The sequence below is a fragment of the Phycodurus eques genome, chromosome 4, assembly GCF_024500275.1.
Source record: "Phycodurus eques isolate BA_2022a chromosome 4, UOR_Pequ_1.1, whole genome shotgun sequence".
Taxonomy (NCBI): Eukaryota; Metazoa; Chordata; class Actinopteri; order Syngnathiformes; family Syngnathidae; genus Phycodurus; species Phycodurus eques.
Window position 1 is genome coordinate 25,546,701 of NC_084528.1, and position 17,344 is coordinate 25,564,044.

Consider the following 17,344-nt stretch of genomic DNA (forward strand, 5'->3'; position numbering starts at 1 on the left):
AATAAAAATACAATGCTGAAAACATAAAAATACATTGAAATTATCATTAAAAAAAATTATTTTATGTCATGTACCATGTAATAAAATACATCCATCAATCCATTTTCTGAGCCGCTTATCCTCACTAGGGTAGCGGGCGTGCTGGAGCCTATCCCAGCTGTCATCGAGCAGGAGGCGGGTACACCCTGAACTGGTTGCCAGCCAATTGCAGGGCACATACACACAGACAACCATTCGCACTCACAGTCACACCTACGGGCAATTTAGAGTCTCCAATCCATGCATGTTTTTGGGATGTGGGAGGAAACCGGAGTGCCCGGAGAAAACCCACGCAGGCACGGCGAGAACATGCAAACTCCACACAGTCGGGGCCGGCGATTGAACCCGGGTCCTCAGAACTGTGAGGCAGACGCTCTAACCAGTCGCCCACCGTGCCGCGTAATAAAATACATTAAAATCAAAATATAATTTGCCCAAGTCATATAAATTTATGTTGAGTACAAAATAACTAAATAATGAAGTTGAATGAATTAAATTGATCTTGAAAAGGATAAATAAAGTTATCCTATCTAGATGGAAAAACAAAAAAAAGTGTATTTTGTTTTCTTTTTTTCCTCTCTTTCTCGTTGTCCAGCCAAAGCTATTGACCAATGACGGGCCGCCGTGATCGATCCCGGTGACATTTCCTCGCCGGTTCCGTGGCAGGCCCCTGGCGTCCATTTTAGGTAGCTCCCCCGACGCAGCGGCATCAATACGTCTGCTCTGCGCTCATTTGATTACTTAGCGATTTGTAAGGAGAAAATCGCATTCAAATTTATCGAGTTTAGTGTCAGGAAACATACGGTGCATCTGAAAGTTATTCACAGCGCTTTATGCTTTTGCTCGGCAAAAGTGAAGTCGCATTGAACCCAAAAGTGGAGCACCGAGAATACTTCAGTCATGAAGAACCCACTGACACAGATAACAAATGTAGAAGAGTTTCACAACTACTGGAAGTGACTCAGTAAGCTGCAGTAATGTTGCTTGTTTTGGCACAGTGGAAAAAGAAAATATGCCTTACGTTGGTGACAAACGTGTCATGTAACTGAAAGCACGTTATAGTGTACAAACACGTGTTCGTGAAAGTGCACGGGGGTTGTGCCGTCTGTGCTGGTGTTAATGTGACACATGATGACGAATATGATAATAATATTCTGATGAATATGTCTGCAGCTGCTTGTAACTTCTGCTTGTCGCCGATGATGTTTGACACTGTGGTGAAATTGACTGAATGCCTGAAAAATATAGTTCAAAATGATCAAAGCATACTTTGAAACACATACTCAGGCTTGAAACCCTGCTTTGAAACCCTAACCCTGGCTTGAAACCCTAACTCTGGCTTGAAACCCTACTTTGAAATCCTAACCCTGGCTTGAAAAAAATACTTTGAAACCCTAAACATGGCTTGAAACCCTACTTTGAAACCCTAACGCTGGCTTGGAACCCTACTTTGAAACCCTAACCCTGGCTTGAAACCCTACTTTGCAACCCTAACCTTGGCTTGAAACCCTACTTTGAAACCATAAACAGGGCTTGAAACCATATTTGAAACCCTAGCCATGGATTGAAACCCTACTTTAAAAACCCTAACCCTGGCTTGAAACCCTACTTTGAAACCCTAACACTGGATTGAAACCATACTTTGAAACCCTAACTCTGGATTGAAACCGTACTTTGAAACCTTGACACTGGCTTGAAACCCTCATTTGAAACCCTAACTCTGGTATGAAACCATATTTTCAAACCCTAGCCCTGGCTTGAAACCCTACTTTGAAAGCCTAACCATGGCTTGAAGCACTAATGCTGGCTTGAAACCATACTTTGAAACCCTAGTCTAGTTTCTTCTCTTCTAGTTTATGGAAGAAATGTACTTCCCAAGTAGCTGGTCTTAATCCAGGGTTAAGGTATCAAGCCATGGTTAGGGTTTCAAAATGGGGTTTCAAGCCACAGTTAGGGGTTCAAGGTAGTTATTCAAGCCAGGGTTAGGGTTTCAAAGTACGGTTTTAATCCAGGGTTAGTGTTTCAAAGTAGGGTTTCAAGTCAGGGATAGGGTATCAAAGTATGGTTTCAATCCAGTGTTAGGGTTTCAAAGTAGGGTTTCAAGCCAGGGTTAGGGTTTCAATCCAGTGTTAGGTTAGAAGAAGAGAGGATGATCAAGCATCCCATGCACGGGCACAAGTACGTCAGTTATTCCTACGTCCCTGTATTATAATCGCTAAAAGAAATCTGAGCCCATATTTTACTTCATTTTCATATGAGACAGTATTTATATTTTTAATATGAAGGGGAACATTAGTACAAAACCACATTTGTGCCAAAATAATTGTATTTTTTCTCAAGCACATATGTAAAAATATTCAAATCCATTCCAGGATCAGTCCCACACCAGAAAACGCGATAAAAAATAAACTACCAGCAGAGGGCGGTAGAGGGTCACAGGCCAGGGCCAAACAGATGGGCAAACAGGTACCCAACAGGTAAAGGTTAAAATCCCAATTAGGCCAGTCCATCCTATCCTTTCAACCAGAGTCAACTTTAAGGTTAGGGCTACAGAGAGTGACCAAATCCACAGCAGACACAGTAGTTAAGGTTAGAGTACGATTAGAATAAGGGATATCCCAGTATATTAAACCCCTCTAAAAGAAGAGCAAGGCAAACAAAAGTCTGTCTGACGTGACAACTGCGGACGAGGAAGCAAACAGCGCCATGTGCTGTGGAACATTCACATTTCAAATTAATATACGGTAGCTTACAGTATTAGTTAATCAGCCATTGTCAGATTTTAAAATGCACACACAAAAATGACGAAAAGCAAAAGATGAAATGTCGATAAGCGCATGTCGGCCCGCTGAGCTCAGGGGTAAGGCGACGCGGCCCGCAGTCCAGGTCTCAGTGCGACTTCGGCTTGATGGAGAACAGCTGGGAGAAACTCTGCAGAGCCCAGTACAGCACACTGAGGGACACCAAGGCCTGCATCACACGCATACACGGTAATACTGTTACAGTAGGGTTATTGTAGTATTACACAATACTCCAGACAGAGGGAGACAAAGGCCTGCACAACACAGAACAGTCATAAGTAGTAGTATTACAGAAGTACATTGGTAGTATGACCTTAGTAGTACTACATTAGTAATACTACAGTATTACATGTTCAATAATATTAGTAGTTTTCCAATAATTTCATCCAAACAATTCAACACATCAGCAGTTGATGCAAACCCCTCCAAAAGTCCTCAACCTGTCTTGAAAACCTGATTTGAAACCTTAACCCAGCTTGAAAGCTTAATTTCAAACACTAACCCTGGCTTGAAACCCTAATTTGAAACCTTAACCCTATCCTGAAACCCTAATTTGAAACCCTAAACTTTGCTTGAAGCCCTAACCCTGTCTTGAAAACCTAATTAAATGCCCTAACCCAGGTTTGAAACTAATTTGAAACCTTAATGTTTGCTTGAAACCCAAACCCTGTTCCAAAACCCTAACCTTTGCTTGAAACCCTGATTTGAAACATTAACCCTGGCTTTAAACCACACTTTGAAGCTCTAACCCAGGCTTAAAACTCTAGTTTGAAACCCTAACCCAAGCTTAAAACCCCAACCTTTGCATGAAACCCTAATAACATCAACTCTTGTGGGAAAATGTATTCAAAACCTGAACCAACGAAGGGTGGCCCAGCCTCCAGTGACGTTTTAAAATGGCCATTTCAAGATTTCAAGGTTACGCAGACCACCTGCTTTCGTACACAACATATAAAGAATTCTCACACAAAAAGTCGACAAGCGCTATTTGCAGCAGAAAAAAAACAGAGCCCCGCCTACTAGAAGACAGCCTATCACGGCATTGATCCTGATGTCATCGCTGGTCAGCTCTTTGGCCCTGTGAGGACCAATTTAAAGAAACATTCCCATTGCTTCATATACTGTCCTTAAGTTACAGCATTACTGATTGTAAAGGCCCAGGGCAGATTAGACTGACATGGCAACACATAGAGGCGTAAATCTGATTGGACAAAAATAAATAAATAATAATAATCTCAACAGCCACACATGTGAACGAGTGCTACACATTCTTCTTGTGTCAGTGCACTGGCGAAACAACATGAACGTCCTGCTCTTCATACTCAACTGTTCATTCATCACCACTAACATCTTGACAACATTATTTCATGTCATATTTTGACACAACACAGATGGACGACACATGCGAGCACGACGAAGTCATCACAACTGGAACACATGCTCACAACTGTAAACTGTGTAAAACCAGACCACAATTACACTTCAAGCGGGACACACTGCCCATATTGTGCCGATAGACAAGACTCTTGAATATGCAGTCAACGTAGGGGATGCAGTTCCAAACCCACCCACAATAGGTGAAAATCTGCTTTCCTGCCACATACAATTATGAAGGCAAATAAAATCATTTCATAAAACAAAAATAATCATGAATTAAATTAAAAGCAAGGGCTGTCGATAAAATACTTTCAGTTGTCATATCAACAGCTAAATAGAACAGTTTTCCCCATATTTGGTGCTGGTTGCCAAGCGACCAAACAGCAAGCAGCCTCGTGCTTTTTCCCGCTGGTTTGGACGCAAAGTAGGCTGCAGCTTGGTAATATGTACAGTAGTTGTTACCGTTTCAATAGAAAGAGCTGAGAGGGGTATAGGTTTAATTCTTTCTAATAGCTCGGCAGGATCTGGGGGAGTTCAGGCTCGCCCGCGAGCTACAGCTTTATGAAGACTGCTTCGAGGTGGACTTCAGGCACGGTGGCCGACTGGTTAGCACATACATGTCAGCCAAATTTGGCCCACGATGTAATTATATTTGGCCCGCAGGACCATATCAAATGTGTATTAGAGCTGGCCCGCCAGTATATAGCGCATGCGCCACTAATATTACAAATCCCAGAATGCTTTGCTAGTGTGTTGGCCCATCAGTCTAGACCGGCGAGTGCCCCTTTCCTTTCTGTTGCTGTCATTAGCAACTATGCTACCAGTCTCCTCGGGCAAATTTACACTTCCCCTTCCCAAAAATGGCCAAACGAAAGATGGAAAACAGTTAACTTCCAAGACAGGTGGGAGGCAGATTATCTGTTCACTAAAGTAAAAGACAGACCTGTTTGTCGTGTGTGGAGCAACGTGGCTGTAACAAAGAATATAACAATTGAATTCATGTTTTTTTTTAATGCCCTTTATCAACTCCGAGGCAGGGACTGTTAATAGTTTGAAGTTTGGCTTTTTATTGACATTCTTATTTTTGGGGGTTGTTTTGTTGTTTCCCTTTGAAAAAAAGATTTACATAAAAAAGAAAGGTAGCTGGAGATATATAAATGGAAGATAGAGAGACAGAAGAATTCATGTTATCTATTTAAATACAAAACAACAAACAAATACCACTGGTGTCTTTTATGACAAATTTGATTTCTCATGTGTTTGTAATAGTTTGTTTATTCCAGAGTCAGTGTTTAAGCAAAATGTAAGTTTGTTGTCATAAGATGAACTTTAACGCTACATTTATGCAGAGAAGTGAAACATGCACATCGCAGTGATTTTTCATTAAATATTGAGTATGGACCGCGACGTTTATTTTGGCCCACCGTGAATTTGAGTTTGACACCCCTGGGTTAGCACATATGCCTCACAGTTCTGGGGACCGGGGTTCAAATCCCAGCCCCGCCAGTGTGGAGTTTGCATCTTCTCCCCGTGCCTGCGTGAGTTTTCTCCGGGCACTCCGGTTTCCTCCCACATCCCAAAAACATGCGTGGTCGGTTAATTGAAGACTCTAAATTGCCCCGAGGTGTGAATGTGAGTGCGAATGGTTGTTTGTTTCTATGTGCCCTGCGATTGGCTGGCGATCGGTTCAGGATGTACCTCGGCTCCCGCCCGAAGATAGCTGAGATAGGCTCCAGCAGCCCGCGACCCGAGTGAGGATAAGCTGTAAAGAAAATGTATGGATGGTTGGGTCTTCAAGTAGAGCTCAGCGCTGCCCGGCATGTTGTGGCACAACGTGGTACTACACTGAAGGCGCACAACTCTAAATTTGGACTTGCCTGTATACTGGACAAACTTTTTTTTCCCCAAAAACTAATTTAAAATCTGTGATATAGGGCTGGCATGAAAGACGCGTTGCGATAGAGAGGGGAACCACTGTACTTCCAGCGGTCCAAACACAACGGGGCTCCAAAAGTTCCTGTCTTGTGTTTAGCTGCACTTTCACCATGAAGCAACTGCTGTTTCACATGTGTTTCTGTCTGGTGCTTGTCTGTGTTTGTGTGCGTGCACGTTTTAGCAATATTTCTTATGGCTGTGCTCCAGATACTCTGGTGGGACGTTAAGCGGCCCAACATATCCTTCCTGAGCGCCGAACTCTCGTAAGAATACACAGGAAGTAGTAATAGTGTGTGAGTGTGTGTGTGAGTGTGTGTGTGTGAGTGTGTGTGTGTATGTGTGTGTGTGTGCTGGCCAACTTGTCAGTATATCAAAAATATCAAAATGATCCTGCATTTTTACCAAATTTTGCTGTCTCCTTATTAAATACATATCGCTGCTGTCAACGTGTAATTGGCAGAAATGAATCTGCACGCAAACTTACCTTCGTGGCTGACCAGTTCCATTTTTAATAAAACAGGCTTATTCAAATGTATCTAACCTAATGGTTTTGACAGTGTTTTGTTGGGGGGGAAAAAAATCCAATCTTTCAATCTTGAGGCGACACAATTCTGCACGGCACCTGCAGAGTGAGTGTTAGAGGCGGAGTTTTACAACACTTCTCAGGCAGTTGATCAATTCTCATTTGGATTGGTGCCTGACCAAATTACACGATCTGACTACGTGGTATTTGTTCTCAGGTTGATATTTTGCACAACGGAGAATATGTGTACATGCGTGGTGGGTACATTATTATTACACCCCCAATTCCAATGAAGATGGGATGTTGTGTTAAACATAAATAAAACAGAATACAATGAACATTTTTCATGTTCAACCTATATTTAATTGAATACACTACAAAGACAAGATATTTAATGTTCAAACTGGTAAACCTTATTGTTTTTAGCAAATAATCATTAACTTGGAATTTTATGGCTACAACACGTTCCAAGAAAGCTGGGACAGGTGGCAAAAAAGACTGAGAAAGTTGAGGAATGCTCATCAAACACCTGTTTGGAACATCCCACAGGTGAACAGGCTAATTGGGAACAGGTGGGTGCCATGATTGGGAATAAAAGGAGCGTCCCTGAATTGCTCAGTCATTCACCAGCAAAGATGGGGTGAGGTTCACCTCTTTGTGACAAGTACGTGAGAAAAAAGTCGAACAGTTTAAGGACAATGTTCCTCAACGTACAATTGCAATGAATTTAGGGATTTCATCATCTACAGTCCATAATATCATCAAAAGTTTCAGAGAACCTGGAGAAATCACTGCATGTAACCGGCAGGGCCGGAAACCAACATTGAATGCGCGTCACCTTCGATCCCTCAGGCGGCACTGTATCAAAAACCAACATCAATGTGTAAAGGATATCATGTGCTCAGGAACACTTCAGAAAACCAATGTCAGTAAATACAATTCAGCGCTACATCTGGAAGTGCAACTTGAAACTCTACTATGAAATTGTGGACGTCGTGTCCTCTGGCCAAAGAGGAAAAGAACCATCCGGACTGTTATGGACGCAAAGTTCAAAAGCCAGCATCTGTGATGGTATGGGTCTGTGTTAGTGCCAATGGCATGGGTAACTTACACATCTGTGAAGGCACCATTAATGCTGAAAGGTACGTACAGGTTTTGGAGAAACATATGCTGCCATCCAAGCATATGAAAAACGTCTTTTTCATGGACACCCCTGCTTATTTCAGCAAAACAATGCCAAACCAAATTCTGCACGTGTTACAACAGCGTGGCTTCGTAGTAAAAGAGTGCGGGTACTAGACTGGCCTGCCTGCAGTCCAGACCTGTCTCCCATTGAAAATGTGTGGCGCATTATGAAGTGTAAAATACGACAACGGAGACCCCAGACTGTTGAACAGCTGAAGCTGTACATCAAGCAAGAATGGGAAAGAATTCCACCTAGAAAGCTTCAACAATTAGTGTCCTCAGTTCCCAAACGTTAATTGAATGTTGTTAAAAGAAAAGGTGATGTAACACAGTGGTAAACATGACCCTGTCCCAGCTTTATTGGAATGTGTTGCAGCCATAAAATTCTAAGTTAATGATTATTTGCTAAAAATAATTAAGTCTATCAGTTTGAACATTAAATATCTTGTCTTTGTAGTGTATTCAATTAAATATAGGTCGAACATGATATGCAAATCTTTGTATTCTGTTTTTATTTATGTTAAACACAACGTCCCAACTTCATTGGAATTGGGGTTGTACTTTTAACACCTTCAATTGGTTGATGATGCATAACTATATCAGCATCACCAATATAATCAGCGCATTTTGTTTTCCTTTTAAAGTTGAAAATGAATATTCATTATTATATTGGATTAAGCATAGACTCACTCCCATTGAGCCATGAACATAGGTGGCAAGAAACATACACAATAGGTGGGTAAAATAAAAAAAAATATTTTGGTAATTTAGACTAAGTTTGATAATATTCCTTAAAGTCCTTGCAAATGTCTTCAATTTGATCTTGAAAAGTGGTTTTACGAACCCCCCAAAAAATCAATAAGAATGAACATCACCATAAAAAATCCATATTAGCACAGTCATATTGTAAATTGTCATAAAACATTGTTATAACGCTGTAAAAACCTCAAAATCAAAATCCTATACTCCAGCAGGACTGTAAGCTGACACAAAAACGTGAGTACAGGATATCACCTTTTTATTGTTTTGTTACATTTCACGCTTAATTGTTGGTGGCCTGAAAACTGAACTAAACCTGTGCATACAGTGTCATGTCACACACCTTGTTAAACATTTATTTCCATGTTGTGTGACTGATAAGTGGACATTTTTCACATTGATCAAAACACATAAGCAAACTTTTTGGATTTTTTTTTAAGCAGTGACGTGAGGACACGACACCATCATCTTCTGCCAGAGAGTTCTGAATTATTTTCCAACGCGCTGTAAAGTTCCCATGGCGGCTCGTATATCAACATGCCGGAACGCTGATGTTCAGACGATTTTTCATTTGAAGACAGCCAAGCAGCTGCATACAGCGGAAGTGGATTTTCACTCCACTTCCGCTTGATACAATACACTAAAATTGCTTTATGGTCACTGCTATTCAAAAAATAAAAAACCCAATATATATATATATATATATATATATATATATATATATATATAATCTCTGCTTAAATAATAGCAAAAATGTAATTAATAAAAGATGCAATTTAATAAATACAGTATAGTATCAATTTCAATTTCAATCAATTTCCCATCAATTTGAGTTGCACACCTTTGGTGTAGTACCACATTTTGCCACAACATGCCGGGCAGCACTGAGCTCTACTGGAAGAGATGCAGCATAATACAGCAAAAAGAAGAGGCAGAGAAGCTTCCCTATTGAACGCCAGTAATAGTCGTTGTTCCTGTTTATATGCTTTGCTATCCATGTGTGTTAAGTAGAAGTTATTTGAAGGTTTAAAATTATGGGTACAAGTAGGAAGGTAAATAATTATTTCAACCAATTAAAGAAGGGCGTTTCACAAATGGCATGAAACATATTTAATTACTTAATTATTTAAGTTAAAAAACGGAAAATTAAGCCCACCCATCCACGTTACAGACAGAAATTAAGCCCACCCACGATACAGACAACAACAAAAAAACAACAACAAAAAATATACATGTAAGTTCTGAGGACCCGGGTTCAATCCCCGGCCCCGCCTGTGTGGACTTTGCATGTTCTCCCCGTGCTTGCGTGGGTTTTCTCCGGGCACTCCGTTTTGCATTAATTGGAGAATCTAAATTGCCCGTAGGCGTGACTGTGAGTGCGAATGGTTGTTTGTTTGTATGTGCCCTGCGATTGGCTGGCAACCAGTTCAGGGTGTACCCCGCCTCCTGCCCGATAACATGTGATAGGCTCCAGCACGCCCGCGACCCTAGTGAGGAGAAGCGGCTCAGAAAATGGATGGATGGATGATGCAAATTTTGATAATTCAATTATATCGCCATTACATAAATAGAAAATTGGAATTGAAACAAAAATCCAACACATCTGCAATATGTAGATAAGAATCGTACAGCATGTATAATGGGGTTTAGGATAGATATTTTTCTAGTAGGGAGTTTTTTATTTTTAGATTTGTAAAGTGGGTGAGATTTAATATTTTTAAATTCTGGTGTTAGTTCATGCCACAATTTATTCCTGTAACTAATCAATACTAATTTCCATTAACCGTCTATGGTGTTTCACATTTTATGATAGCATTGCTCAAGCGGACTTTTGTAAGATATAATGCCATGGTTTAGGTGAACATTTTGGTATTTAAATATCCATCCATCCATCCATTTTCTGAGCCGCTTCTCCTCACTAGGGTCGCGGGAGAGCTGGAGCCTATCCCAGCTGTCACCGGGCAGGAGGCGGGGGTACACCCTGAACTGGTTGCCGGCCTATCGCAGGGCACATACAAACAAACAACCATTCGCACTCACATTCACACCTGCGGGCAATTTAGACGCTCTAACCAGTCGGTCACCGTGCCGCCGTATTTAAATATAAAATGTTTAATTCTCTGCTTTTTGTGTCAGTTTTATAGGAAGCTTCAACTGGGAGTGACAGGTAAACAGCTTGAAGCAAGTACGCCTTGGCTCTTATTTAGAAAAGTGTGCGAGCGATATTGGCAACTAAGGAATACTTTGAAAAGTACTCCTCATAGTATTACTAATACTACTAAGGAATACATTGAGGGCGGCAGCAACGACTCCAGCGAGGAAGGGATGAAAAAACAAAAAAACAGCGTGTTTTAGGGTCCCTCCCCTGAGGAAAATTAGTATTGAAAACATTTTTGACAACTTCTTGACTTCTCAAACGAGACGCTCGTCAGTGAAACACCTTTTTACGACACATCCCTGGAGAAAAATTTGCATTTAAAACATTTTCTTTTACAAGTGGACTTCAAAGACGAGCAGGTTTTTCGCGGCTTTAATGCGACGTAGCATCAGAGGCTGTCAGTTGGGGCCTCGCAGCAAGAGTATGAATGTGTTTAGACGTGCAGATGGGTAAGACAGTTTTGCTTTTGCAGTACATATCACACTTTGTCATCTTCTTTTTTTTAAGTGTGCAATGATCCCAAACTTTGTACGGTCTTTTAAATACTCCTAGCGCGCGTTAATTGCTACGTGAGTCTGCAGTAACATTTGTCCCTGTGGAAAAATCATCACTGCTAAGCTTCACGGCATAAATTTTGCTTTGATTTTTTTTTTTTTTTTTTTTTTTTTTTTAGAGAATTAAGAGTTATTCGAAAAATCATTTTAAAGCTACTATCTGATTGAGTGGAAAAACAAATCTACAAATGCGATAATCCGCAAAGGTTGAATTGAGGAAACTCAATTCAACAATACCCAGCAAAGGCGGGATATCACTGCAACTGTTTTTTTTTTTTTCCACTGGTCAAATTATTTCCATTGTTTATTTTTGTCAGTCATAAATTGGTAAAAATGACACCCTTGTTTGTATTTTCACAGTTTAAAGAGAGTAAACGTGGTTGGCCTTTGTGACTCAAGTTCAAGGGGATTCTTCAGGAAAGACAAATGAGTCTCCGGGGGGTGGCAAAGAGGTTAATGGTTCCCCCGACTCCTTCCATCCGCCCACTGATATATATATATGAGTTATGACGCTTCTGCTGTGGACTTTGTTGAAAAATACGAGGCTGAGAAAAAGGAAGAGAGCAGTAAAGGGATTATAGCTTTAAAAAAAAAAAAAGACCTTCAACAGTAGTGAACTTCAATTCTTTGGATATGGACGAACGGTGCTAATATGGACGTTTTAAACCGAAACGACAGAGTTCCTTTGTGTTTTGGCGTGTGGCTTCATGAGACATTTTTGTGAGTCCACTCGTGATAAACATGCCAACCAAATTTCATGTCGTTAAGTGAATCTGGCATTGGGGGCTTTTTTTTGTGTTTTTTTTTTTCTTTTTTAATCAATCTACCAAATTTCATTTGGTCAAGTGAAATTGCTGTGAAATACGGTGAGTCATCAAATTTCTCCATCATGCTCCACCCATTCAGAATGATAAAATCTAATATGTTGGCAAATCATAGGGTCACACATCTGTCTAGTAGGTTTCTCAGTCCAAATAGGAATTTTTTTCACAGACGAGTTTGTTTTTAAAGGCCACTGGAAATGGCCAAAATGACCCTAAAATAGCTGCTTCAAATCAAAATGGTAGACTTCTCGTGTCCCTTACGACAAGTCTTCTTAAGACTTGTTTGTGAGTCTACTTATGATCGACGTGCCTACCAAATTTCATGTTGCTTGGTGGCTGAATTTACCCCAAAGGTCTGTCAAGGCCGACAGAGTCCTTGACACCAGGTGCTTTTTGAGCGTAACAAAGCGATCAATAACATTGCACATGCTTTCTGCGATTACTGTGGTTCAAATGTCAGTGGCCCAATGAAATAACATGCTTCTCCTCTTCTTTAAACTGGGAAGCATTTGCACGCGACCGCTTTTCCGACACTCCTTCCAGTCTTCCTCATACCGACCTCCTTTTTTCCGCAATCTCACGCTTCGGTGGCGTCCAAGTTGGAAACCTCGTCGGGAACCCATTTGGTGCCCAAACGACTCAAGGACGAATCCGACCGAGTGGACGCTATATGACGCCATAAAGCGGACAAACTCCCCCAAACTGGCAGCGGGGAACGTTTTCCAGGCGGGACACTCGAAGAATTGGATTTTTACAACACCACGTGTGATTGTTAGCCAAGACACGAGCGAGCCACTTGGATTTTAATAAAGCCAATGGAGAGCGATGGAAGACTTTATGCTACGAAATGATACGCCACTCTGGACCATTTTGCTGTAAAAATATGACTTTTTTTTTTTTAATCGCAGAACTCTATGAACGCTCTCTGTCATTATTTTTGAATGATTTGGGAATAGATCTGACAAACTCTTCCCGTGGCAGTAGACACCCTCTTAATATTTAAGAGTGGATTTAAAACCTTCATATTTGATATAGCTCAATGTTAGGCCTTCGCTGCTGTACTACGGACTCTCTCAGGACTGGATTTCAGTGGTGGGAAGTAACAAAGTACAAATGCTTCATTCCGGTACCAACATTTTATATCACCATTACAGAGGCAAAAAAATAATAATTATTATCATGATATTTGCTCAAAGAAATGACGGATTTGTTGATTGGGGTGGCACAGAGTTGAATCACTTTTTTTCAACAAAACAAAACAAAAAAGAAAAAAAGCACACATACTGTATCAGACTAAAAAAATACAACAAAGTTATTACAAAACATAGAAAGCTATTTGAAAAAAATACAAAAATATTAGAAAGTAGTATATCCGCTTTTCAATAATGCGCTTCGATTGGCCAGTCCTTGATTCAGGGGTGTAGCTTAGTTTAATTCAAGTTTGCATGCTAAATGGGAAGCAGAATTCAGCCATGAAAAAAAAAACTACTCCAAAGACGTTAACTCCTCGAGTGTAACAGTCCAATTTGTGTTCCGACTTCCAAACATGACCTGGCAAGCACTTTGACAACGTAAACCAAACACTTAGTGTTTTGACTGGTGCGCACCCCTGCAGGCTACGTGCTAATATTTCATACCGCGTACACCCACCGACCACCCTGATGTTTACACCGTCTTTCTCTTTCGAATCCCTCCATTTTTCTCCTTTCCTTTCCGTTCCCGGGAGCACTGGCATGATGTCACTGTGCAGAATTTCCACAGCTCCAAACCCTGAATGAACCCATTCAGGGTTTTCCCACCGCGACCTTTCGCACGTGAGCTTTATTTGGCGGCAGGATAACAACGGGTTGTCTTATCAGGAAAAGGAAAGGCAGTATTGGCTGTTTTTGCTGCTTTGTGTGGGACTTGAACTTGATAATATTGATGTGACCTGGACATTTATCTTTCCACAGACAAGCAGACAAGCACAAATGAGCTCTCAATCAGCTCTGACATAGCTTCAATCATTACTTTCCTGTTTCATGATCACTCAACAAACCTCGCTGACACGCAATGAACAAAACTAAACATCAGAGCTGACCCAAGCCTCCATGTGGCGCTAAATAAAATGTTAGCCTAATGGCATAACTGTCATTTTTATTTTACTGTCACAATAGCAATAAAAAATACTAACGTGCTTGCTAAAAATGTACTTTTCTTTTTTCTTTTTTTAACGTCTGTGTAGATCAGGGATGTGCTACTTAAATGACGGAAGGGGGCACGATTTTTCGTCAGCACTAGAGAGGGTCCACATAATGTCTCTGCTGACCTTGTTAGGAAATGTACTACTTTGAATAGGCTCAAGAAACTTAATTTCAAAAATGATTTAACCTGGAAACATGTTAAGGACAATATACTAATTCACTGCGTTGGACATTTACTGTACATTGGTCAACCAGGATCCAATCATTTACTGCCACCGACGTATACATTCATCAAGTTCTTCAAAGGGTTGGTGTGGAAGAGGGTCTCGCCCTGCTTGTCTGCGAAACTCAGGTTTGTAAACAGCGGTAATGACTAACAGATCCCAATAGATGGTGGCGTTGCATCGCTTTGGATTTGAGATTAGCACAGTTTTTGAGTTGAATATAAAGATTAGGTAGCTAATATCAGTTTGTCACATCGACTATGACGGAGAGAAATGTCAAGATGTTGAAAGTCTGACAGGTTTAAGCAGCTCACACTTGAACAGAGTATGTATATATCCCGGCTCCGACTGTCGAAGTGTCCATGGCGAAGACACTGAACCCTAATTTGCTCCCAATGGGCCTGGCGTCGCCTTGCATGGCAGCAGTCGTCGCCCATTTGTGTATGAATGTGTGTGTGTGAATAGGTGAATGTGAGGCTTTGTGAAGCGCTTTGGGCACTGTGAGGGTGTAGATAAAGCGCTATCTAAGTGCAGTCCATTTAACATTTATGTATAGTATAAACAGAGTATGTGTCTCGGTAGTTAGAGTGAATGACGAACGGCGTGTAAAAAAGCCACTGACGTTCAACTCGACTCAACTTTCCTTAATTTGTATATCTGTAAATAAATTATTATTTTGCCATCAAAAGCCCTTTCTCAGTCTCGGTTTTGTTGTTTTATAGACTACGCCCCTGTGTGACTTGGAGCACTTTTTTATGCGCAATTACCCTCGTTGGTGCTGGCAGGTGCTTGAAAGCCTCACCAAGGTCTAGAAATGGTCGCTAACACATGGGCGCCCTTTACGTGAGCGCAGCCGTCACACTTTTAATGACACGACACACCACTCTGATGCGTTTTGAAGTGGCCGCCAATGAGGAAAAAGTCAGCGGTGTGAGGAATTGATATTTATTTGTGCCTGGCGTGTGATATATGGCACCATTAAAGCGCTCGCTGCTATTTACGGCGGGCTTTGTCAATAGAATCACACCGAGGCCTCGCACGCCAGACGGGAGGCTGGAAAGCATTTTTATGAATGGGACTGGATGGGGGGGAGCACTAGGGGAGGTTTTGTATAGCCATGGAACGTTATGAACATGTCATATCATCAATAGCGTGGGAAAAATTCTCACGCTTGTCAGTGTGATCGCCATATTGCTTAAAGTCAGTCTACGGGGGTGGCACAGGTCAAATTAATCAAAATTACGATGCACTTTCCGCAGTTAATTGAGCGGTCACAATCAAACACACCAATACAATATGAAAACACTCACAAGGAGCTGCTTCAGGCCACAACTTCCACCCAGACACTTAGACAAAGAGTAATCTATACTAAAACAGTGGAAAAAATTGTATTTTGATGGAAGGGGACATGTAATAACGAATGAGCCTGCTTTAGTAATAATATACAATATATTTAATATCTTGGAAATTCATTTGTACCCTTCTCCTGACTTATACCTTTGAACTAGTACATCAGAACTTTATTTGGGTTTCATTAAGTTGCAGGTGCGCTGACTCGCATTTCACAAGAGTTTGAATGTGATTGTTTCATTCCGAACACAACCACATCCCCAGTTTATAACTCAGTAAATGGAACTTAGTATCAGTAACTAACTGGAACCGAGTAACTGTAACTGAGTACTTGTAACTAAGTAACTGTTACTAAGTAACAGCAAGTAAAAATGTCAGGAAAAGCCTACAAGAACAGTTGCACTTTATTTGGGGTTAATCAGAGACACTTTATATGGTTTAATGACTTTGAATTCCGAGCACAGCCAGATACCCAGTTATAAAAGGGTGTGTACACTTCTGCAATCATATTAACCTCAGTTGATTTTCACTTCCTCTCTAACACATTTGAGGTTTTTTTTTAATTGAGTTTTACAGGTGATAGGTCAGAGTAATGGGGGGAAAAGTTTTGAACTGTTTCATCTTGGTATAATTTTCACATCATAAAAACCTAGCATTTGAACAGCGGTGTGCAGACTTTTTATACCAATGTTTAGATTTTGAATCGTGCCCTCTTTGTCGTAACATTTCTCCGTTGAGAAGCTACAGTAAAGAAGGTAGCTGCGATAATTCAAATTCGAAATAATCAAATGTATTTTTAACAGAACAAAAAAAAAAAAAAAGCGTATTTTCTTTGCGCACCTGAGCAGCACACATGTAGAGTCGCAGGCGGGACAATAAAAGCGGCGACTGGGCGCTCACGTGCAAATCCCATCAGCCAGTTCTAGTTAGCGGCAGACGCCACAAATTGTTTCCAGAAGTGTTGCTCTGTGCTCAGTGGGCAGGGCGAGGACAAAGCCAAAAGTGGGAGAGGGATGGAGGGAGGGGGCGCCAATAATGAGAGGTCAGCCGCCATGTACAGTCCACAGCCAGAGCGGCACGCCAATTTTAGGGCCAATTGGCCTACGCATCTGGAGCTGGAGATCATAGCACCGCCGGCCGGACTTTGCACACTAGCAGACCACACAAACACACGGCACTGTGTCGGGAAAATCACCGTGACAGCACACTTTTCCCCTAAAAGTGACTTCATCGTTCGAAATCAACGTCCTAGTTTTCGTTGGAGTTTATCCTTGCATAGAGCAGCAAAGAATGCAGTATGCAAGGTCTGTCATGCTAATGCTAAACATTGAGCAACCTCCTGATCGCGAACATTGACAAATGTTCGTTGACATAAATATCAAAAATATGAATAATGCTGTATCTTTGTATTTTATTTTTTCACAGTATCTTT

The 17,344-nt window shown here is 41.1% G+C and overlaps 1 protein-coding gene across 1 annotated transcript in view; it reads right to left on the bottom strand.

The window, feature by feature from the left end:
• Positions 1–2,329: 2,329 nt before the first annotated feature.
• The window catches only part of agmo (alkylglycerol monooxygenase), a 55,261-nt gene continuing 40,246 nt past the window's right edge, over positions 2,330–17,344 (bottom strand). Inside the window, exon 13 of the mRNA XM_061675745.1 lies at positions 2,330–3,009. Coding sequence (XP_061531729.1) covers positions 2,929–3,009 — 81 coding nt within the window. The 3' untranslated portion in view covers positions 2,330–2,928. The remainder of the gene's footprint in view (positions 3,010–17,344) is intronic.